Source organism: Abramis brama, assembly GCF_963993115.1.
Source record: "Abramis brama genome assembly, chromosome: 10".
Lineage (NCBI taxonomy): Eukaryota > Metazoa > Chordata > Actinopteri > Cypriniformes > Leuciscidae > Abramis > Abramis brama.
Window position 1 is genome coordinate 37,669,166 of NC_139972.1, and position 25,347 is coordinate 37,694,512.

General features: G+C 35.8%; 1 protein-coding gene across 1 annotated transcript; it reads left to right on the forward strand.

The window, feature by feature from the left end:
- The first annotated feature begins 2,499 nt into the window (after positions 1–2,499).
- Positions 2,500–25,237, forward strand: ppp5c (protein phosphatase 5, catalytic subunit). Its single transcript, XM_084125574.1, has 13 exons — positions 2,500–2,595; positions 8,440–8,681; positions 10,322–10,469; positions 11,031–11,152; positions 15,624–15,689; positions 15,835–15,933; positions 16,339–16,444; positions 16,568–16,710; positions 16,817–16,904; positions 18,843–18,883; positions 18,964–19,142; positions 21,683–21,764; positions 23,737–25,237. Exons 1-13 carry the CDS (start codon positions 2,505–2,507, stop codon positions 23,797–23,799), a joined length of 1,470 nt encoding a protein of 489 aa, XP_083981700.1. The 5' UTR covers positions 2,500–2,504; the 3' UTR covers positions 23,800–25,237.
- Positions 25,238–25,347: the final 110 nt, after the last annotated feature.

Consider the following 25,347-nt stretch of genomic DNA (forward strand, 5'->3'; position numbering starts at 1 on the left):
TATCACAGATGAACAGAACTTTTATGAAGTTTGAAGACTAAATGCAGTCATCAGAAGTAAAAGGCTAAAGGAAGGCTATAAACGAACTACACAACAGTCCCACGACTTCAACGTCACAATCACTGAGGAGCTTCCCACAACTCTTTCAGTTTTTATCTAAAAACATTTTCCCAGAACGTTTGAGTTAGAATAGTTTGTAAGAGCGCAATTATGAGCATAATGAGGCTGTAGAAGCGGGCTGAGTTCAGCTTTCAGCGTGATGATGTTTAACCTCCTGGACAGCTTCTGTAGTCTCGTTTAGACACTTGTTAAAACCGCCTTTTTCAAAACACACGACTGCTGTATTATTGATGTATTTTAATAAAATGTGAAAGTGTCTTGAGCTTGTGTTCACCACAGACCTTATTTCAGCCACTGATCAAAAAACCCATTGACTTCGGGACGAAGAAGTGCTAAAATGCAACTCACTCCGCGTTTTGGCCTACAAAGTGATGTCATACCTGCAACACTCTATAGACATTAGCCATGTTTCCACCGCAGGAACTTTCCCCAGGAACTATAGGGACTTATGTGTGGGATACTCTGTGTGTTTCGACCGCAGGAACCAGGGTCTAAATGAAGTTCCGGGTAAAAATGTCCCTCTCAGAAAGTCCCTGCTTGATAGCTAGTACTTTTTTAAAGTTCAGGAACTTTCGTGGGTGGGACTTGGGCACTGAACATGCTGATTGGTTCATGCCACATTTTGATTGACTCCACGAAGCATTTTATTTCAACCAGCATTTTTAAAAACCTGTTTGTGGTGCGCGCAGTCCTACGTCACTGGACTAATTTGCCTAATCTTCACTGTACTTTAGACCGGTGGGGGTGATCTCAGTGAATCCGCATGATTCATGGGTTCACACAGATTGTCCCCAGCAGTGAGCCACTGAAATCCCAAAACGTTTTGATACAGTTATGACGTAACAAAGTCTCGTTTACTGAAACCATGCGACTTGAAACCACTGATTCGAAACAAAAGATTCATAAAGGTTTCAGCTTCATGAAGCAGCGGCCATCACTAGCAGGTGCGCATGTGTGAACGTGTCCATCCTGAGCTTTAATGGAAATGGGTCATTGTAACTCACTTAAGTTAAAACAGCATTCCCTTGTTTTATGTTACATAAAAAATAGGTTACAACAACAAAATTAGAATTTGTAGGTAGAATCAGGTTTTGATATTGTCATTATTTTGGTATTTATTTTGGCCTTGCTCCCTCCCAAAGTCTGTTATGATGCTCTGTATGTATAGTTTAGTTAGTTAGTTAGTTAGTTAGTTTGTTTATAAATAAATTCATTTTATGTCATAAAAGAGTTTGTGTGCTTGAAGTTTGGGAAATCTAATTTTGTTGTTCCCTGTCTTTTGTTGCAGGTCTGTTTTTAACCTTGACGGAAAGGTTGAAAAGTTTTAAAAACCAAATGTAAAAGTGATTTTTTAAATCACTGTCTGTCTTGTTCTTTTGAATGGATCATATAGGGGTGAATTCAGGGTGATTGGGACACTTTTTGTCATTGAGATGACTTAGAAAAAGTGTCCCAGTCAACCTGAATTCACCATATTGTTTGTATTTAGAGAGAAATAGTAATAGTATGTGAAACATCTCACAATAAAGCTAAAAATGATACAAATATATCATAAAATATCATAAAACACTCAAAAACAATAGCCGAACATTAATATTACCTTAACAAACAATATACAGACCCATCAAACATAATAAAGACCCTTACAAAAAATTATATGATTCTGAAGAAGGTATGATTTTTTTTTTAAGTGGTGGAAGACGTAGGCTACACAATTCAAGTACAGATACCCTATTTAAATATTACTTCAGTAAAAGTATAAGTTCTCATTTTTAGTTTTAGTAAAAGTACAAAAGTACCTTTACTCAGAAAACGTCTTTTTACAGGACAAATGTTCTAACATTGGTTAAATTGGAAAAATAGGTTAAATTTAACACAAAGTGAAATGTTTATAAATGATTTATATATTCAATAAAATGAAAAGGTAAATAATATGAAACACGAGACATGACCCACTCAAACATCTACAATAAAGCTGTTGTGCCCCCTACTGGCATAGTCGAAACATTACACATTGTCTACTATTGGCACAGACACCACATGGCTAACCAATTTACCTTTAAATTCTTCGCCGAGATCAAACGAAAAGTTTTTAATTTCGAGGTGTAGGCTATATTATCCTTTTACTTAATGCATTTAACGACATCTTCTTTTCTGATTTATAAATTATTATGTATTTTGATTGTATTTATTTATTTAATTTATTTGGATTTTTTAAAAGTGGAGAAAGTACTTCACAAAATTTTGCAATAACTTGCACAAGTTCATATCGTTCATATCAAGCTCATGCTGTTGCTCTGGAGACTGTTCTAGAGGGTAGGCGAACAGCGCTTTACGACCCTTTAGCAAGTGTTTGCGACAGCTCTTCGCGTCCTCATGGCAGCATGACGGAAAACGGCAGTGAGAAGATGGCGGAAGAAGAGCAGAATTCCAGTGCAGAGAAACTCAAGGAGAAGGCGAATAACTATTTTAAAGGTAAAAGCTTATCAGGTACCCACTGTAAATAAGAGACTGGATTGATATTGACTGGATAGGGCTGTGTTGGAGGAGTCTGCGGTTTTATAAGGGCTGATGAGATTAGTAGTAGGGAAATGAGTGAGATGAGCATGAGCAACACATGATGAATCAGACAGACAGACACATGATACACTCATTCATCAGACTTTACTGTTATTTAATCATACTTATGATTTATTTACTCAACATATATCGATGACGAGGAGAGATGAGATAATAGATGCTTTCGTTGAGTCCTGCTATGAACTGTCAGGCTAGATGTTGATTGTGTAATAATGCTGTTTCACTGTCATCACTACACTGTACAATGAAAATGCTCTGATAACAGCAAATAAATATTATAATGATGTGAAATCAGTGCACCTGTTTGACACCCTCGTTAACCAATGGAGTCATATGTCACTCATTCATTGATGTCATCGATTTGCCTGCACCGTCATATAATTTAATCCGGAAAAATCAGCATAATTTTTTTTCAATAGATTTAAAAAAAAAAATCTTATGCGTGTTTCCGAAGAACATTAAACTTTAGTTCAACTGTGGTTGTTTCTAGCATTTGAAAATCTAATAAAATTAAAACCGTGGAATAAATGTTCAATTTTCACACAATTTATTTCTAATTATTTTATTGATTCATTTATTAATTAATAATTTATAACACCACTTTGTATATTTTATTTTATTCCTTATTTATTCAATCCTTTATTTTATTTTATTTAATTTCATGCTTGTATCCCCATACACATTTCTCAGGATTGCTTTTTGACATTATTGTTGAAATTATAGATTGCAGTTCGAAATGTAGCCTATTGTTTTACATTATTACATTTAGGTGTAGATCCCTCTAGTTTTTAATGCATTAACCTTTCTTCATTTTCTGTTGAGATTGACTGCTGTTTTTACATTTGGAGTCACCCCAATAAATATATGTGTAATAATATAGGTATATTTTTAATTTAACCTTGTTTTCCATTAAAATATTCTAATATGTTCATCTTAACTCAGAAATCTAAACACATTTACCATATTATATTCAAATGGAGATTGTATGTTAGGCTGTACAGCCTTTATTAACTGCAGAAGAGTAATATTTAGGGGTTTATAACAAACCCTAACCACAATGTTAATAGGAAATTAATGTTGTAGTGCTGTAAGGAGTGTTGCTTTATGAACACTGTAACTAGGCTATTTACAAAAATACATTCTTCACCCTTGTTATCATTATTAGCTTATTTAACATTCAGTGCACATGCATTAAGTGTAAAAGAAGAAGGGCATAGCCTTATGAAAAAAAGAAAAACCTGTGAACATTGCGGTTGCTTGCATTCCTCAGTGGTTGACGGTATCACGGTACTACAGAATTGCGGTAATCGCCACAGCCCTATATATATATATAATTATTATTATTTTATTTTGAGAGAATTTAATGGCACTTAATATTAATGGTTATGGTAAATAATATTTATGATATAATTCAGATTTTATTATTCCCACTGAAAATAATGTTTTTGTTTTTTTTCTTTCTTCAATTAAAGTATTATTTCATGTTAAAATAGAGACAAGGCCTTTAAAAACAATTTTTTTAGAGCAGATTATTAGTGTCATCTTGTGGGAGTAAAAAAATAAAAACATGGTGCCATGCTGGAACCACTAGATGCCGGTATAGCTCTATATAAAGAGGCTTGTGAATTCTCTAGTTGTTTTTAGACCTAATTACTTACTTTTATTAGATTGTGGGTTTGGACATATATATTTAGACATTCTCAAAGACTACTTTTTGTTAAGGTTTAGAATAGGGCTGTCACTAACGATTAGTTTGGTAATCGAGTAATCGGTCGATTATTTTGACGATTAATCGTGTAATTGACTATTTTTTGTGGTAAAAAACAGACCTAAGCAAACAATAGCCTTTAAAATGACGTATAATAACAATGAGGCTATAATTTTTGGTTCAAATAAAGTTTCAAAAGCAAGTGTTCATATGGTTTTATAGAATAATACTGTTAATTTTAATAAAATAAACAAGCATCTTATGTACATTATGTGTTATAACAAATGCCTGCAGAGGGCGCCAACGTCCTGGTGATTGTTGTTGTTACAAATCGTTTAATACTGACCAAGCAACATTTAATTAAAATGTTACCTTAATCTTTAATGTTTGGCCACTTCTTTATGATTTTCTACAGCCACTGTCATTTCTTGAACAAGAATATGTGAACATTAAAGCGTGCAAATGAGGGTTTAAACTGAGTGTTAAAATGAGTATTTTGAAGTCGCGATGAACAGTTCGCATATTTAGAAACATGTTGATGTGGTTGGCGTAGGTTTATAAATGATCCCAAACTCACAGCATAGAGAGGGAGTTTGAGACGCGCTTCACGCATGTAAATAATAACAGTTCATGTAGAGCAGTATGCAATTAAAGAGCATATATATTTTAAACTCGCAGGGCATTTATTTGTTTAATTGAATCGCTGCCTTTGTCAATTCACAATAGCACAATGCTATAGTATGGTTTAGAAATGGTTTTAGTACATCATACAGCCTTAGAAAATGGTCTAATAATGTGGTTTATGGATTCTCCTCCGGTACTTTGTTGGTTAATTGACAATTTAATCGAGGTATTGTGACAGCCCTAATATGCTGTGTTTAATAGAGCTGCATGATTAATCGTTAAAAGATCGTGATCTCGATTCAAACACCTGTGATTCACATATTAAATGTCTATTCAACATTTATCACAATCACAGCAGAATGTTTAAATCTGCATTGGTGCTGATGCTGACCCAGAGAGAGTATTTTCAACCACACAGTATCATTATTTCTGTGTTAAAAATATTCATATTATAACAGAAATACTGGGATATAAGTTGTTTATAGTTCTGATATAAACACTAATGTCCACAGTAGAGTAAATCACTTTTTGAATGTAACATGGTGCTACAAATAACGATTGTATCAATTACATTATTATGCCATCAGGTGGCGACAAGTGACTTGAAAAAAAATATTTTTCATCTTTCATTCAAGAGATTCGTTCAAAAAACGCTCATTCATCTAGTAATGAAATGTGTGAAGTTTTTATGTGTGAGTCATTGAATTATTCATTCATTCAGATTAATTAGCCTAAACATTTTAAGTAGACTGCAGCAATTAACATTCTGTTTGATCCTCTAGTTAATTACATGGTATTATGTTTAGTTGTCTGTTCAGAATCGTGATCTCTGTTTGAAACATCACGATTCTCAATTTATCTAGAATCGTGCAGCTCTTCTGTATAAAGACATTAGTAGATTTAAACTAGTAGACATTGTAAACAGACTGTGTGGTCAGAATTATGAATATGGGATTACTGATATCAACTTTTTGTTAGGTTAGAAAGCTGTATCTCGCAGTGTCAGAATGCCAGTCGGTCAGTCAAGTCTGAAGCAAGACGCCGCCCATAGCAACACGCCATGGTAACAAGTTAACAACGACTCAGACAGTCTGATGGCAGATAAAAATAAACATCTTTCAAGTGATTCATTAAAAACGTGGGCATCATATGCTAAATATGGAAGCTTGAAAGTGTGTGTGACGCAATTGAACATTCTCACGCAACACACACACATTTGAGCTGCTTCTTTATTTAATGGTGGTTGGCTAACTCACTTGAAAATGAATTTTCTGTCACCTACTACACAACATCGCATGTTAGCAGACGTAAAATAAAGGTTCGGGCTTAGGATAGCCTAGCCGATAGAGATCAGTTAATAAAATGCTTAATCGGCCCCCATATTGGTTTTTGAATTCGGCTCAGGACATCCCTTGCAAAAATGAAAATTGTTGTTGAGTTTGGCATCATGTTGTTCTTAACCCATAAGACTTTTGTTCGTATTCTAAACACAAATTAAGATATTTTTAATTAAACCTGAGAGATTTCTGTACCTCCATTGTAACTAGGGCTGGGCGATATATCGCATGACATTGTTATGCGCATCTCGTCAGTAAAGCTGGTTCCTTGATTAGTAGTAAATCACCTGCTTTCAGATGGAGCGGCAAGCTGAGCCATATCGCATTAATTTTCACGGACGTATCGCCTGCGATAATTAATGCGATTCAAATAACTTTCATGATTCAAATAGTTAATAAAACATTGTTAAAGTGATCCATATGAACAAGCTGTTTATTCCAAGTCAAGACATAATTGCTTTATATGATGAACAGTTTAAATTTAGGTTTTTATTCACTTTTAGATAATTGATCCATGCACATATATAGCACATCAAATATGGTAAACTGAAAAGCCTAAACATGCTTTTCAGTTCACACACAAAGAAACGTGCATAGAAACATACTGTGGCAAAAATGTTTTATGTTTATATAACATATGATATACTTAAGCAGCTTCACACGACCAAGAGGGCTTTTTTTCTTAATATCAGCACGATTGCAAATGTGACATTGATTTTATATAACAGTTCAATGAACAGGTCGTTAATATTAATTATTACAAGGCTCTGTGGAATACTTGATTCTGATTGGTCAACCGTGCCATCCAATGATACGTTATTCCCCGATAACAACCAGTAAAAACTAATAACACAGGCTCATCCGGGTATTTGTCACTGAAGTCAGTACTATAGGATTGCTAGGAATGGTTTTTCCTCTTGAAAATTTTGGGTTTGGTGAGCTAATAAAATATTAAACCCAGCCAAATCAATATTTTGTGTACAGTTATTTATTTAGGCCTATGTAATCCGGTTATCCGGACTCACTCTCTCGTTTAATACAAACGCATCTGCTGCCATTTTGCGACTATTGTTTTGTGCACCGTAATGGATTATAGGATAATAAACAGGTAAGATGTTAAAACGGTTTAATTTCAAATCAATATCTCTTATCCATATCATTATTTATGTGGCGAAATACCGTGTAATAGGTGGAATGACTGAATACCTTAAATGTCCGTCTAGTTTGAACTTGCCGCGCTAGCAACTGCTTTCTCCGCGGAAGCTTTGCATTTAAAGAACTAGCCTAATAAAATATTTCAACTCAGATCAATATTTCATGTCTAATTATTTACTTAAGTGGCAAGTAGCCGTGTAATAAGCGGAATAATGTACATCCAGCCAGTTGTTATCACAGAATAAACCTCGACAGGGTGATCAGGACCCCGACGCAAAGCAGAGGATGTACATTATCCCTTACGTAACTTACATTTAGACACAATATTGACTTTTTCAACAAGGAAAATCGTTTCAAACAAAGTCACAGCAGAGCGGTGTCCATTTCTGAGCAACACACAGCGGTGTTTTAGAATTTTACATGAAAGATTACATTAAAAAAATTCCATAGAAATCAATTTAAACTCCATAGAAAATCAACCTAAATTGTTCTTGTTCAAGAAGCAGTTTCACTCGTTATTCATCACAATAGGGAAGAAAAGACTATCGCAACTTCTGTTTAATGACGACTGAAAATTCTCTCATCATTTAGTCACCCTCATGCCATCCCCAATGTATATGACTATTTCTTCAGATAAACACAACATTTTTAGAGAAATAATCACTCTGAGTGCATAATTCAAGTGAATAGGTGTTTTGACAGTAATTTGAGTTTCGAAGACAAACAAAAGTTTTATGTGTTTGGAACAACATGAGTAAATGATGACAAAAGATTTTCATAATTTGAGTGATACTTGCCTTAGTTAACATCTTAAGTAACATAGGAAATCCACGAGTCCATTGATTCTCTCACATATTTTAAGAGGGATCAATTCTGTGTCATGGCAGCATTAATGGTCTAATGCTCTTATTTCAGATAAGGATTATGAGAACGCCATCAAGTATTACACAGAAGCAGTGGAGCTAAACCCGACCAATGCCGTCTACTACAGTAACAGGAGTCTGGCGTACCTGCGCACAGAGTGTTATGGCTACGCGCTGGCGGATGCCACCCGAGCCCTGGAGCTGGACAAGAACTACATCAAGGGCTATTATCGGCGAGCCACCTCCAACATGGCCCTGGGCAAGTTTAAAGCAGCGCTCAAAGACTACGAAACGGTAAGACTTTATATTCTCGTTACTCTCTGTTTTGAAACATCTATATTCTATGAAGCGCTATATACAAAGGTGACTTGACTTATGTAAAATACAATTTCTTATTTTACTTTTGATTTTTGGTTGGATGTGATAGCTCAATATTAGCTTGTGATTATTATGTGCTAGGTTAATGTTGGGAGGAAAACATCTCTGTTCTGAATATATGTCGTTTCATATATGAAATTAAGTATAAACTCACCGGCCACTTTATTAGGTATAGGTACACCTCACTAGTACCGGGTCGGTCCCCCTTGTGCCTTCAGAACTTTCAGAATTCATTGTGGCATAGATTCAACAAAGTGCTGGAAACATTCCAAAACATTTTGGTTCATATTGACAGGATATCATCACGCAGTTGCTGCAAATTTGTCGTCTGCACATCCATGATGAGAATCCCTCGTTCCAGCACATCCCAAATCCGCTCTATTGGATTGAGATCTGGTGACTGTGGAGGCTGTTTGAGTTTAGGGAACTCATGTTCAAGAAACCAGTTGTTTTGAGCTTTGTGACATGCCACGTTATCCTGCTGAAAGAGGCCATCAGAAAATGGTACACTGTGGTCATAAACGGATGGACATTATAACAATACGCAGGTCAGCTGTGGCGTTTAAACAATGCTCAATTAGTACTAAGTGGCCAAAAGTGTGCCAGGTGCCTATTGGCAAATCCAGGCGGGCTGTCATGTGCCTTTTACTGAGGAGTGGCTTCTGTCTGGCCACTACCATACAGGCCTGATTGCTGGAGAGCTGCAGAGATGGTTGTTCTTCTGGAAGGTTCTCCTCTCTCCACAGAGAAATGCTGGAGCTCGGTCAGAGTGACCATCGGGGTCTTGGTCACCTCCCTGACTCCCTGACTTCTCCCACGATCGCTCAGTTTTCAGCTCTAGGAAGAGTCCTGGTGGTTCCAAACTTCTATTTACAGATGATGGAGGCCACTGTGCTCTTTGGGACCTTCAATGCTACAGACATTTTTCTGTACCCTTCCCCAGACCTGTGCCTCGATACAATCCTGTCTCGAAGATCTACAGACAATTCCTGGGACTTCATGGCTTGGTTTGTGCTCTGACATGCACTGTTATCTGTGGTACCTTATATAGACAGGTGTGCCTTTCCAAATCATGTCCAATCAACTGAATTTACCACAGGTGCACTCCAGTCAAGTTGTAGAAACATCTCAAAGATGATCAGTAGAAACAGAATGCACCTCAGTTCAATTTTGAGTGTCATGGTAAAGGCTGTGAATACTTCTACATGTGATTTTTTTTCCATTTTTTATTTTTAATAAATTTGCAAAGATTTCAAACAAACTTCTTTCACGTTATCATTATGGGGTATTGTTTGTAGAATTTTGAGGAAAATAATAAATTGAATCCATTTTGGAATAAGGCTGTAACAACAAAATGTGGAAAAAGTGAAGCGCTGTGAATACTTTCCGGATGCACTGTATATACATTACTGTATTAGTGAAATGATACCTTTGAATAGTGCCTTGCTGAAAAATTCCCTAACTGGTCCTTGAAATATAATTTCTTGTCTTAAGCACACAAAAGTTCAATAACTTATTTTTTTTGTAAAAGTTTTTCATGCCATTGTCATTTTCAGGTAGTTAGAGTTCGTCCCAATGACAAAGATGCCAAGATGAAGTACCAGGAATGCAATAAGATTGTCAAACAGAAGGCCTTTGAACGGGCCATCGCCAGCGACGAGCTCAAACGATCAGTAGTCGACTCCTTAGACATCGAGAACATGAGTAAGTGTTTGGAGTTACGGATTTATTACATTTTTTGGTATGACTTTATTTTACATTGTCCTTGTCACACATTACATGTACTAATTATAGTAATAACAGTAAATTATGCATAATTACAAAGAACCAACCTCAACCCTATGGTAAGTAATTTTTGTTAATTATTATTACTCTGTACTTAATTGTCACAAAAGTGAATGTCAGTCATACAAATATATAATCTGGGGGGAAATGCCAATGTTATTCTCATGGAAAAGCTGATTTCATTGAGGTACATTATTTTAAATAAGGTGACTTAACAAAAATTCTAATAATAGGGTCAGCTCTTATAAATCTTTATCGACAATGTTCTGTTTTGACAAGGCAGCAAAAAGTGCTTTGGTATTATTGAGTAATTAGTTGATGGACACTTTTTGTTGACATTGACCTGTTGCAGAAATGAATAATTAACTGTAAAATTATAGAAAAAGCCAATAAAAGTCAATAAGAAATATAATTTCTTATTGACTTTTAAAGATTTAGAAATCATCTGATTCAAACCTTTTTTATATACTCTGCCACCAGCAATCGAGGATGACTATACTGGACCTAAACTTGAAGATGGGAAAGTTACACTGAAATTCATGAAAGAGTTAATGGACTGGTTCAAAGACCAGAAGAAACTGCACAGAAAGTTTGCTTACCAGGTAAATGCTCTTCAAGTACACACAAATACATAGATATTGAAACATCTAATCATCTATTATTTATTTGGGGTAAAATTCAACTATTTTTTTGAACAGTCACATTACGCATCCCCATATCTCTGGGGATTGAACCATGTAAGGCCTTTAAAATGAAGATTTCAAAAGAGAAGTTTATTAAGGAACCAGAATCTAGAAGGATATTAAAGGAATAGTTCACTTTAAAATGAAAATTCTGTCATCATATACTCACCCTCATGTTGTTTCAGACCTGTATGAATTTCTTTCTTCTGCTGAACAGAAAGGAAGATATTTAGAAGAATATCAGTAACCAGGCAGTTTCTGGGTCCCATTGACTTCCAAATATACTATGGAAGTCAATGGGACCCAGAAACTGTCTGGTTACTGACATTCTTCTAAATATCTTCCTTTCTGTTCAGCAGAAGAAAGAAATTCATACAGGTTTGAAACAACATGAGGGTGAGTATATGATGACAGAATTTTCATTTTCATTTTAAAGTGAACTATTCCTTTAATGTTTCAACATAATTTGTTCTTCAGATATTCCTCTTTAAAATAAATAAATATCAGCCGTATGCTGACCCACATATGATTTGAGCACTTACAATTTGTACAATTTACTCATGGAGCGACATTGAAATCCATATATCTCTGGAAATTAACAATATAGGGCCTTAAAAATTAAGATACCAGAAGAAAAGTTTAAAGGTGCTGCATGTATTTTTTATTTTTTTTGACTGTACTAAAGCATATAAATACCATATTATGTTTGCAGATATTTAGGAAAAATGCTAAGTTCACATACTTGTTTCTCAGAAAAACAATACTACAGTTATTCTACTTAGAAATCTGCGTTCCGAGATGGAATGTCTTTTTTTTTTTTTTTTTTTTTGTTCTCTGTGATCCCGCCCACAGGCAATTTACCCAATAGTATTTCGACACCGCAGGTCACCAGTTGGCGGAAAACAGCGTAAACGGCCACGGAAGCCAGCAAGCGATCTGGGTCAGAGATCGCAGATTCTACCTGACTAAAAATCCTTGGCATCCATCTAAAAATCTCTTTGACCAAAGGCATATTAAAACGCAGATAAATCAACTCATAAACTTAGTGTAAGGCTCATCGCCTTCCACTGTCCATTGCGCTCGTTCCTGTTGCGAGTCCTAAATCTTGGCAACCCATGTGAGCGTCGAGTCTTGAGAAGGAAAGGGAAACAACTCTTTCCAATATTTTGTATTTGGACTGCTGTACCCATTTCAACCGCTAGCTGTCAATATTACATACGGCACCTTTAAAGGAGAACTCCGGTCAATTTTAAAATTTTTTTGTAAATTTGGAGTGCTGTCAGTACAGAGAAAAACGACAAAAATCGGTGTTGCCTACACCGTGTTATCCTCTTTTTAAAATTAAAAATCTAAAAGGATATTAACATATCTTTAATACTTCTTGAGTTACAGGCATGCAAAGCTTTTCACCATTGGCATATAATGCAACAAAGATTGCTAAAGTCAACAGATTTTACCAACAGACCTACCAATCTCTTTGAAAGTCATTTTACACCCTGTAATTTGGCTCCAAATCGCAGGTGAAAATTGTAATTTTGACCCTCCTCTACAAAATATTGGATTACTCCGTAAATATTCATCCATGACATTTAATATTTTGGCTTTCTTTTTCATTTATGTACAGTATGTCTTTCACCAGAATAATATTGACAAAATTATACATTTGAGCCGGTGACCTCTGGTTGATTTGACATGGAACGACCCAATAATAAAAATCATAAGATTTGAGGGTTCAGTGTTAAGAAGACATTAAAAGAAAGAGAGACTAAAAAGCTGTGTTTTTAAGTTAGATTTAAGTCAATATTTTCTACATCTCATATGCTCCTAAAGGTTGTTCCAGCGGAGAGCTGTATAAAGGCTAAAAGTAGCATCAACAAATCTTTTTGTTCTACTTTGTGGAACAGCTAAAAGAAAACTGAGGATCCTTGCTGAAAGCATTTTTGAGAGGTAGTCTGCTGCGAGACCATATAATGCCTTATAAATTATTGAAAGTTTTCAAAATCAATACGAAAACTAAAGGGTAACCAGTGTAATGGCTTTAAGATGTGTTCTTTCCACTTGGTCTTTGTCAGTACTCGAGCAGCAGAGTTTTGGATTAATTGTAGATGATTAATTGTAGTCTATGGTAGACCATTAAGGAAGGCATTACAATAGTCAAGCCTGCTAGTTATAAAGGCATGCATCAATCTCTCCGTGTTACTCAGAGAGAGAAAAGGTCTCATTCAAGCAATCTTCTTCAGATGATAAAATGCTGTTTTAGTAATACATGAGTAATACATTTAGTAATATGAGCTTTGAAGTTAAAGTTTTTCGACTCTTGGATTAGGTTTAGTCCTAATATATTAAGTTTGGGAATTAATTTCTCTCTCTGTGCTTTTGATCCAATAATCAAAACTTCTGCTTTATCTTGGTTGAGCTGTAAAAAATTGTGACATCCAGTTATTTATTTCTTGGATACATGCTGTCTGAGAAACAGTTTAGGGCTTAACCTCAGGTTATCATCGTTCTAAACCGCGCTTTTAACCCTGGGCAAAGGATTGTTTCACACTTGTAATTTAGAAGTGGGGTTAGCACCGCTTTTTACCCAGGGTTCTGATGAGAAATATGGCAACAGAAAACACATCATTTGGAGTGAAGAGACAGTTTTATTCCTAACTTATAGTCCTTAAAGTCCGTTCAGAAAAAAGAAACACTTGATAGTACAGTCTGCAATTTATAGTATAAGGACGCGCAATGCTAGAGCCTTTATGTACATATATTGTGTGTGTCGACGCACAGTTAATATCCATATAAGGATGTTATCCCAGGGTTTAGGAATGTACAGTGTGAAACGTCAGTTTATAAATAACCAGGATTAATTGTTAACCCCAGGTAAATTATAAGCAGGATGAAGCAAGATAACTCAGGACTGCGCTTACCCAGGGTTTACAATGACCCAGGGTTTTTTGAGGCACATGCCCAAAGTGTGTGCAAATAAAGCTGCCTAACTACTGAATTGAGTTCTTCACAGCAAATTGTCCTTAAAATGTTAAAATTACTGTCTGGGCGAGTATTCACATGAACACAGTCGCAAATTTCCTGATCATTTTCTCATCCCCATGTCATCTTAAGATGTTTATGTCTTTCTTTCTTCAGTCGAAAAGAAATGAAGGTTTTTGAGGAAAACATTCCAGGATTTTTCTCCATATAGTGGACTTCAATGGGGTCCAACGGTTTGAAAGTCTAAATTGCAGTTTCAGTGCAGCTTCAAAGGCTCTACACAATCCCAGCCGAGGAACAAGGGTCTTATCTAGCCAAACCATCTGTCATTTTCTAAAAAAAATAAACATTTATATACTTTTTAACCACAAATGCTCGTCTTGCACTAGCTCTGTGATGCGTCACACATTACGTATTTATGTTGAAATGTCACGCGTGATGTAGGTGGAAGTAACAACCTAGTGTTTACAAAGCGAACGTGCAAAGACTAAGTCAAACGGCATTTACAAAAAAATAAAAGAAATAAATAACAGGTAAAACAACGATGTCGGACGATTTTGAAGTTGGAGGAGAAAATTAGTTTTTTTAGGTTTTTCACCCTACCCTAAATTTTTTACCGGAATGGCTTGATAAGACCCTTGTTCCTCGGCTGAGATCGTGTCGAGCCTTTGAAGCTGCACTGAAACTGCAATTTAGACCTTCAAACCGTTGGACCCCATTGAAGTCCACTATATGGAGAATGTTTTCCTCAAAAACCTTCATTTCTTTTCGAAGAATAAAACATAAACATCTTGGATGACGTACGGCGGGGGTGAGTAGATTATCAAGAAATTTTAATTCTGAAGTGAATTTTCAGAATAATTTTGCAAAGTTATCACAAATCTTTGCTTTGTCATTATGGGTTTTGGGGGAAAAAAAGAGAACAGTTTAACATAAGACTGCAACACAACAAAATGTAAACAAGAATGAAGGGGTATGAATGCTTCAGGGTTACTCCATTGATCTTTATTATGTTATAGTACATGCTTTACAATTGTGCTTATGCAACTTCTGTGCCCCAATATGGAGTCTCGTTTTTTAATAGAAAACCCTCCCCACAATTTAGAGAATGTGTTAATTTATATCATAACAGGAAACATAATAAATCAGGAAACTAAATGAGGTAAAATCTCTATCAATTTGTGCTTCTAGTGCAATAATTCTGATGAAATGTAAAAATAAATTTCTCAAATGACGAACATGATTATCAGTTGACCCAATATCAGGCATTCCATATTCATGGAAGATGTGTGTTAAAGTTATTGTAGTTACTTTATGAATTGTGTTTTTAATGTTTTTGAATAAATCAATAGATCCTACAAAACAATCATGTCATTGACCCATGATCATAATCAAAATGTCTGCGTTTCAGATGCTGATTCAAGTTAAAGAACTTTTATCCAAACTTCCAAGTCTTGTTGAAGTTTCGTTAAAAGAGGTAAGAGAATAGGACGAGCATTCTGCTTGACAACAAGCTTGAGTTCAGTTTATGGCCTTTTTATGTTTTTGGCATCCTCACAGTAATTCCCTTTGATATTGAAATGATTTTCTTGTTCTCACTGTTCATTTGTCTTGTTGTTTAGACAGAGAAAATGACTATTTGTGGGGACACGCATGGCCAGTACTTTGATCTTCTAAATATCTTTGAGTTGAACAGCTTACCATCTCCAACTAATCCTTATGTATCCTTTTCCTTTTGGGTTTGTAATCTTAATAGTGTGAGAGCTGTTCTCATGAAAATGAAGATTATATTAATTTGATTTAAATGAATAAGATACACAGTACAAGCCTATCCTTTGCATTGTTTTATGATTTTATGATTTATGCTTTTACCCAGTGTAAGGACAGTAACACATGACTTGAGTCTTTTATAAAACCCTGACAGCAGCAAGATGATGAAAGGCACCAATGTTCCATAGTTTATGTTATTATTATTAATAATAATAACATAAACATTTATTCCTCCAAGTAATGTAGTTTAGCCAAACTGTTATCAGGACTGCACAGTAATGTTGAATTGAGCTGACGTGCTATACACATTTCCCCCACTGAGATCCAGTAAATTAGCCTTGACTTTAGGATCTCAGCTGTTCAATGGTGACTTTGTGGACCGTGGCTCTTTCTCTGTAGAAGTCATTCTCACACTTTTTGGCTTCAAGCTGCTCTATCCAGAACACTTCCACCTGCTTAGGGGTGAGGACACACCAAAGCTTCCTTCTATTGTACCAGCAGAATTCCCAAAAACATTTCAGATGTTTGTGTGTGGGAGATAAATGTTATCATTTGAAATGTATTTTTCTTTTTGGTTTTGTGAAGGTAACCATGAGACAGACAACATGAATCAGATGTATGGGTTCGAGGGTGAGGTGAAAGCGAAGTACACTGGCCAGATGTTCCAGCTTTTCAGTGAAGTTTTCCAGTGGCTTCCTCTCACCCAGTGCATCAATAACAAAGTGCTGGTGAGAAACAAGCCGGACGTCAGATTCAGTTTATATTCTGCAGTCGGATTTATACCACTTCGTATTTTTGTCTTTGAATTTGAGTACAAGTGGAATTGTGTTTCAGGTGATGCATGGCGGACTGTTTAGTGAGGATGGTGTGACCTTAGATGACATTAGAAAGATAGACAGGAACAGGCAGCCTCCAGACTCTGGTAAGACGTGTCTGAAATCACAAGCTTATACAGCCCTGCACTGTTTGTGACCTCAAAGATTCCTCAAATCAGGTGGCTTGTTGCTGAGAGGTGTGCTATTACTTGTGATCATATTTAAGATTTTATTCTGGTGGACTGTAAAACAGACAAAATAATCTCATAGATTTACACTAAAAGAAGAAACTAGAGACTTGAGGGTGGAGTATTTTGACTCTGGCTAAAGGCCCGTTCACACCAAGAACGATAACTATAAAGATAACTATATTAGCGTCCACACCAGCAGACGATGTCTGTTTAGTCGTCTGACGCTATAAATGCTCGAGCTCGTTACAGCAGGATGGATTCTGATTGGCTGTCAATGTTCATCATCTGGATAAAATCATTGTGAATGTGATTCCAACGATATTGTTTCACTGTGACGTTATCGTTATAGCTGTGGTGTGAGCTCTGCTATTCTTTTATATTGAGAACGATTTTTAGAACTATATATTTATCGTTATCTTTTATAGTTATTGTCCTTGGTGTGAAAGGGCCTTAAGAAGAAACCTAGCAAAGCCTTAGCATCCACAAGGCTCCAGACTGCAACTTTTTCTGCTGGTGTGACTACATTTTTTTAGCGGTCACACTGGTGCCACTTCAACATTACAAAATATTTGGTGACATTTGTGACCCTGGACCACAAAACCAGTCACATGGGTCAATTTTTTTTAAATTGAGATGTATCATCTGAAAGCTGAATACATAAGCTTTCCATTGGTTTATGGTTTGTTAGGATAGGATATCCTATTATTGGATATCCAATATTTGGCCGAGATACAATTATTTGAAAATCTGGAATCAGAAGATGCAAAAAAATTTAAACATTGAGAAAATCGCCTTAAAAGTTGTCTTTTATGTTCGCGATGGTGCTGCATTTACTCACAAAAATAAATGTTTTATATATTTACGGTAGGAAATTTACAAAATATTTTCATGGAACATGATCTTTACTTAATAGCCTAATGATTTTTGGCATAAAAGAAAAATCTATATTTTTGACCCATTCAATGTATTGTTGGCTATTGCCACAAATATACCCGTGCGACTTGTGGCTGATTTTGTGATCCAGGGTCACATTTTATAATATGTATACTGTAATAAAGTGCTCACAAATAATTTGCAAACTATCAGTTTGTAGTTTATTTATAGTTTATATATTGTAGTCTCTATATTGGTAATATATTACTAGGCTATATACAATTAGTGAGTTCTTTATTCATTATAATTTAAATAAAAATTATATATTAATTATAAATTAGCTCATAAAATAGTTAATGTTTTTTTATGCTTTGTGTACAGTATTTTAAACCAGTAGTAAAGCAGTTGTTAATGGTTATTAGGAGGAAATACTTACATTTCACTCTATAGACCTAATGTAGCCCCGCCCCTTTTCAGCACTGCGCTCGTTGTCTTTCGTCGTCCAGTTTGTATTTTCACTGCGATCTGACATATTTATGAATGAACGGCTCATTTTAAAATCTTCCCGGTCTGCTAACATTTGTTACGACATCTGCTTTAAACATTACAATGCTCATGATGACTTTCGTTTACTCTACAATAAGTAAATCCACTTCACCAGCTAATTACTCCTGGACAGCGATGCCATAGAAATATACAGAGCTACCGCAAAAACGGAAGTTCAGAGACAATATTCTAAAGAAGGTCTATTACAGCTAAGTTCCAACAACCACCCAAACACTTTAACAACCACATAGTGATGCCCTAGCAACCAGCCAGAGCACCCTAGCAACCACATAACACTGCACTTAGAGCGCTCAGAAGGTCTGGCCAATCACACACAACACTCTTGCAAAGTGCTATCAAATGTTGCACGGCCAAGCATGTTTTTATTGGAAAATGTAACACTCAAGTTGTACTTTGTAACTCTCTGTTGCACAGGTCCAATGTGTGATCTCCTGTGGTCAGATCCTCAGCCGCAGGTTAGTTCCTGTTCCCCCTTCAGATAACCAAAGGTTTCACAGCGTTCACCTGTGTTTGACTGATGTGTGTTCTCTTCCAGAACGGACGGTCCGTCAGTAAGCGGGGCGTGAGCTGTCAGTTTGGGCCTGATGTTACAGAGCGCTTCCTGGAGCAGAACAAACTGCAGTACATAATACGCAGTCATGAGGTGAAAGCCGAGGGTTACGAGGTCACTCACTCAGGGAAGTGCATAACCGTGTTCTCAGCGCCAAACTACTGGTATGATCATCTCTCTGTCCTTATTGTGTATTTGTGCCCTTATTAGTGCATTGTGATTTTCAGAGGGGATATTAAAGGCACAATATGTAAGCTTTTTGGATTAAGATACAAGGGTATATATTTTATGGACTTGTGTACTTGCATTGTCTCAAATGTGTCCAACAAGGTTTAAATCTATAGAAAACACCAATTTTAACCAGACTCAAAATTGCGTTGTCTGTCAATGACGACATATCCGCATTACCCTCAATTTCCGGTTTGACTTATGTAGAAACCATGGAAACACCAAAGATGCTTTAATATGTTTTATTAGACATGTGAGCAACTGTTATACCTTTATCAACAGAAAAATAACCATTGTTATATAGTTCAACATGGTTAGTCTTATTGTTTGAACCTCTGTTTTCTTGATTTACCGCGAGTATCATAGTTGTACCATGTCTCAGAGACAACACTATTTTGTCAAGTGGCAAACATAGCATAATCGGAAAGAGCTTTATTTGTAGTTACAGTAATATAGCCTTTTATTCCACCATACAATGTTTTAAAATTAATTGCATATTATTTTGCAACACAAGTCATCCAGCTTTTATTAATGTGATATTCTAATATCGATCTAGTTTACTGCAATGTTCAACAAGTGTCTCACAGCAGCCGTCGAACATAACACACAGAGTAATGTTACAACACAACTTTCAACACACTCAGATGTATTTTTAATATGAATGTTTTTTTCAAGTAAAACAGCGCTGCATTACACCACAATTTTAATTGGTCAAATAAAGTGACATGAGTAGTAATCTGTTTCATTAGAATGAAATAAAATAATGTGAATTTGGGCTGAACGATTTTGGAAAGTAATCTAATTTTTACTAATATTGCGATTATTTTTTTAAGCTCTTTATCTTCTGTATTATTCAACAAAGATAAGCAATAAATCATTGTATAGTATGACCAACAAAATATTAGCTAAATTAAACATAGACTGTGCTTTCCTGTATGCCAGGCCTATATATTATGATGAAATTGATATGAATGACATATTTTTATTTAACTACTTCAATCACAACTTCCAGCCTTGTAAACATGTAATAATTATCATGACAACATGAAGTACTGACAAATAAGCGTGGTGTAAACATTAATATGAAAGTCAGTAACAAATCACACAAACTAAAAGTGCAGATTGCAGGCTTTACCACACTCAGTATTTAGATAATTCAAAGTCACTGTAATAAACGTATGTAAACAAGTGGATTGCACTTTTTAAACAGACTGTGAACTTTACTAGACAGTCTTTAAACACATAAATAAAAATATAAAATGTATATTATCTTACTGATCTCCAGTCAGTAACATAACTCACAAAGTGCAGAAAAGTAAAGGAGAACATTGAAAATATTTAACGTAAACGTAATATAAACATGTGAATTGTACTTTTTTTAAATTAAATCTTAAAAGAAAAAGAAACTGTCTGAACTAGGGCTGCCCCTTAATATTAGACTAAACGACTAAAATCACACAATCGCAGAGCAGAATCAGCACTCGTGAGAGAATATAGTGCTTATCACTTTCTCTGAGGATGACTGTGCTTCCAATTTCAGTTTCAGTTCTTTTTGTGCTAAGTCTGTGCGCACACTTGGTAAAAAGACATAATCATGTCCGGTAGCTGGGGCTCCCAAATGTCTGTATGCTATTTTTAAATAGTAAAATGTCCATAATGTGACCTGGACAACCAGATGCATTTACACATGCGTCTAGAACCACCTCCTGATGCGACTCCTCATTCAAAAATGTAAATAACCCCTGACTACATCCAAACGTTTTTTTGGAGTGATCGGATCATAAAAGAAGTTTACGCCTGTATATTGTGCTGTCTACTTGTACAAGGATCTCCTGAGGTGGATGTTAATATTAGAACGTTTTCAATTAATGCAACCTTATTGAAAACAAACATTTGGTATGCAAACGTGTCATGATAAAGTCAGAATTAAATGTTTGAACCCAGGGTCTAAAATTAACACTCGCCAAGTGCCAAATTCTAACAATGAATTCTAACAAATTGTGAGAACACGGACATGGACGATGCTCTGCGTGGGAAGTTTTCTGTGTGCAAACATCTGAAGCGCACGCCCAGAAATCCGTGTCTCAGCGCACAGTTGAGAAATAAAACGCATGTGTAACAGTATATTGGATCCGTGCAGCTCTTAAAGTGACAGCAGCCTAATATTCCTGCTGCTGTCTGTGTTTTTATAAATGTTAATCAAAAAACAAAGAACAATTACTCATGGCTCTTGTCTGAATAACTTTTATAACTTTAAAGATAAATATAAATAAAGATAAATAAGTGTTTAATGGAAGGTAAAATATATTTATGGCTGGTAAATTTTCTTAAGTCAGTGGCCATTAGCAGGTGTGGAAAAAAGTTAGTTTTAGGCCCTGTTTGAACCCCGTACTAGACTCATTTTCCATCAGTTACAAATTGTGTGTGTATCTTCATGACTTTTTCTTTTCTGTGTGCTTTTTTTTTTTGCTCTTAGTGACCAGATGGGAAATAAAGGAGCTTACATTCATCTCAGGGGATCAGACCTCAATCCAGAGTTCCACCAGTTTATTGCTGTGGTCAGTGGAATTACATGTTTATACATTATTTACATTCATTCATTTTGAAGACGCTTTTATACAAAGTGACTTACAAATAAATGACATCTCAAGATTATTGGTAGGGATGCAACAATATGAGGAAAATGTTTATCCAAAAATGCCATACATGGCATTTATTGCAATCACTGCAAAATTATTATAATATTAATAGAATTGTTTCAGAAAAGTGTCATTTAAAATGATCTTTTTTTCCCACTAGTGTGTCCGAAATATCTAGGGCCAGATTTACTAATAGCTTGTACTTAACCCTCTTTTGGCTTTAAAAAACTTCTGTTAGAATTGACTAAAGACACACAGTGAAAAATTAGCGCTGAAAAGGTGTGGACAGGGTTACTTTTGCGGCTGACATTATTGCAGATGCATTTGTAGGAGTTTCCCTTTCAGACCCAACATTTATGGGAGGAGAGTATTTAAATGAATCACGCAAGGTGATTTACTAAGGTTTACGGTTGTCAATGTACTGGTATTTGTGGCATTATTTACCTCCCAAAAAAAGCATGTCTTAAAGGATTAGTTCACCTCAAAATGAAAATTTCCTGATAATTTACCCCAATGCCATCCAAGATGTTCATGTCTTTCTTTCTTCAGTGGAAAAGAAATTAAGTTTTTTGAGGAAAACATTTCAGGATTTTTCTCCACACAGTGGACTTCAACGGTAACCAAATTGCTGAAGTCCAAATCAATGCAGTTTCGAAGGGCTTTGAAGTGCTTCCCAGCTGAGGAATAGGGTCTTATCTAGCGAAATGATCGGTCATTTTCTAAATAAAATAAAAAATTATCTGCCTAAGGTCTTCATCTGTGTACTCCGGTTCAAAATGGTAGGGTAGGGCGAAAAACTCCATCTCATTTTCTCCTCCAACTTCAAAATCATCCGACATCATTGTTTTACCTTTTTTTATTAAAGGGCTTTTGTATTAGTCTTCGCACATTCGCTTTGTAAACAATGGGGCGGTACTTCCTCCTACGTCCAGCGTGACCTTTCCAATGTAATTACGTAATGCCTGGCGTGTCGCAGACCAGCACAAGACGAACAATTGTGGTTAAAAAGTATATACATTTTTATTTTATTTAGAAAATGACCGATCGTATCGCTAGATAAGACCCTATTCCTCAGCTGGGATCATGCAGAGCCCTTTGAAGCACTTTCAGAGCTCTTTGAAACTGCATTGATTTGGACTTCAACAATTTGGTTACCGTTGAAGTCCACTGTGTGGAGAAAAATCCTGAAATGTTTTCCTTCAAAAAACTTAATTTCTTTTCCACTGAAGAAAGAAAGACATGAACATCTTGGATGGCATTGGGGTGAGTAAAATATCAGGAAATTTTCATTTTGAGGTGAACTAATCCTTTAAACTAGACGCTAATTTGCGCTGCTCTTGGTAGATTGCATTGGTCATAACGGAAATGATCCGGCTGTGTCTTGTGTTCTTTAATTTGCGCGATGTCAGTAGATCACGTGCAGAACTTTCCACTCCCATCGGCGTCTTTTGGTTTTGCGCTCTCTCACGCTAATTTGGTTGCAATAAAAAAGTGAAATATACCTTAAATGCTTATAATAATAATATCAGATTTTGGTTTTGCTCTTTCAGTTTTTTTTTTTGTTTGTTTTTTTTTCAAAAAGATGCTGTCACATTTATAATGCATAGTGACCTTTAGACCTCAAATTATATTACAGGTCTGAGAGGATTTTGAACATTTTATGTCATTATCCATTTTTACCATTTTGTTTTGTTGCGCTCTCTCACGGTAATTTGCCTTGTTTTGTAAATCTGGCCCCTACTTTTTCCTATTGATAAGAATTTTCCTAAGAATTTCCCATTTTTTTTACATTTATTATTATCATGATGTGGCTTAGCAAACTAGTATAATTAGGAAAAATGTATATGTTGCAGTTATAAATGTAGTAACATTATTTTTTCCTTTTCCTCAGCCTCATCCAAACGTCAAGCCGATGGCATATGCTAACTCTCTGATGCAGCTGGGTATGATGTAGAGGTTTTCCATTTATCACACAGCAGCTGCTGTGGTCTGAAGTCCACACCAATCCCTCTAAATCCACTCTCACATTCTTCTCATCTCTGTTTCAAACAAACAGCTTCTTCCTTGCAGACACACACACATACACACACACACACTTTCACATTACTCATCATACCTGTAGTTACATAGGGGAGAAATCACTGAGTCATACATTGGCGATGCCTTGACTTTCAAAAGGAAATAGGAATGTAATTTGCTCATTAATGGATGTCATTCTTGGGATGATGCTCCCCAAAAGACCCCCCCCCCCCCATGCCCCCACACCCTTGTCATTTATGTGTCAGTTCATGTAGAGCCGCATAGTTTGAATTGGATGTTGCTCTATGATAATGGAGCTGAATTGTACCAAAGAATGGGCAAATGTATAAAATGCATCCCAAAGTAAGAGTGCTGATGCAGAATTTCTGCTCCTGTGACCATATTATTAAAAGAACCAGAGGCGTAAAACCTGATCAGCACTTTTACCCAAAGGTGTGTTTCTACATAGGGCCTTTATTTTAAAATTTTGCCCCCATGAATACTTCATAACCCCCCCATGTTATTTCATGTTAGTGAAGTTCTGTTGGGAGGGAGAACAGTGTGCCATTTCATTTGTGTAGCAGTTAATGTGTTGTATGTGTCATCTATCAAAAACCATTAAAAAGCATAATAAAAAAAATAAAAAAAAACTTTTTATAACAAGCTCCATCATTAACCCTGACCCAGAGCATCTGTCTAATCTGTCAAATAAATATCACAAAACAAGTTTAGGTACTGTGTAACTCCAGTAGTTTTCTTCACACACTCTCTTTCAGAATGGGCAGAAGTGCAGTATTGTGAAGCTCAGTAACTGTTTGGTGTTCTCCACTATGTAGGCAGCTCCCACATGTTCTTTCTCCCAACATGCTTGACGAAATGCACTGGAGATCTTCTATTACCCTTGTACCCTCCACTGTTTGTCTAGCAGATCCTGAACCCTATGTGTGGACTCAAAATAATACAGCAGAAACCTACCTTCCTCTCTTTAAGCGCACAGCAGCCATGTCCCATACCCTTGACTTTTTAGAGAATATCATTATATACACCGACATGTGTGTGTATATATATATATATATACTGTATCATTGAGATTTCTGTGTATGTTTGGAAAAAAGAAGCTATTGAATAAAAAACGCCAGTCCAATAATATAGAATGTGGTCATACCTTTTTTTGTGAACGATATTTGTGTTTTAGTTTAGACATGAGTTGCACCAGTAGTGACACAGGTTGGCATTATCAGCATTGATAAGAAGAGGAGCGTTTCATTAATTCAACGGGGACTGAATGGGAAAATGTATCGTTTTATGTTTCAATATTGCACAATAGGCAACATGTCTGGCAGTATGTTTTGAATAAAAATTGAAAAACGGACAAAAAACTAGTTGTGTGACTTTTGTGACTCCTAGAGGTTTAGCTGGTCCTATCGACCCAGAGCAGTATTTATTTGAAAGCTACTGAGAAGTTCACCACTAACCCATTATA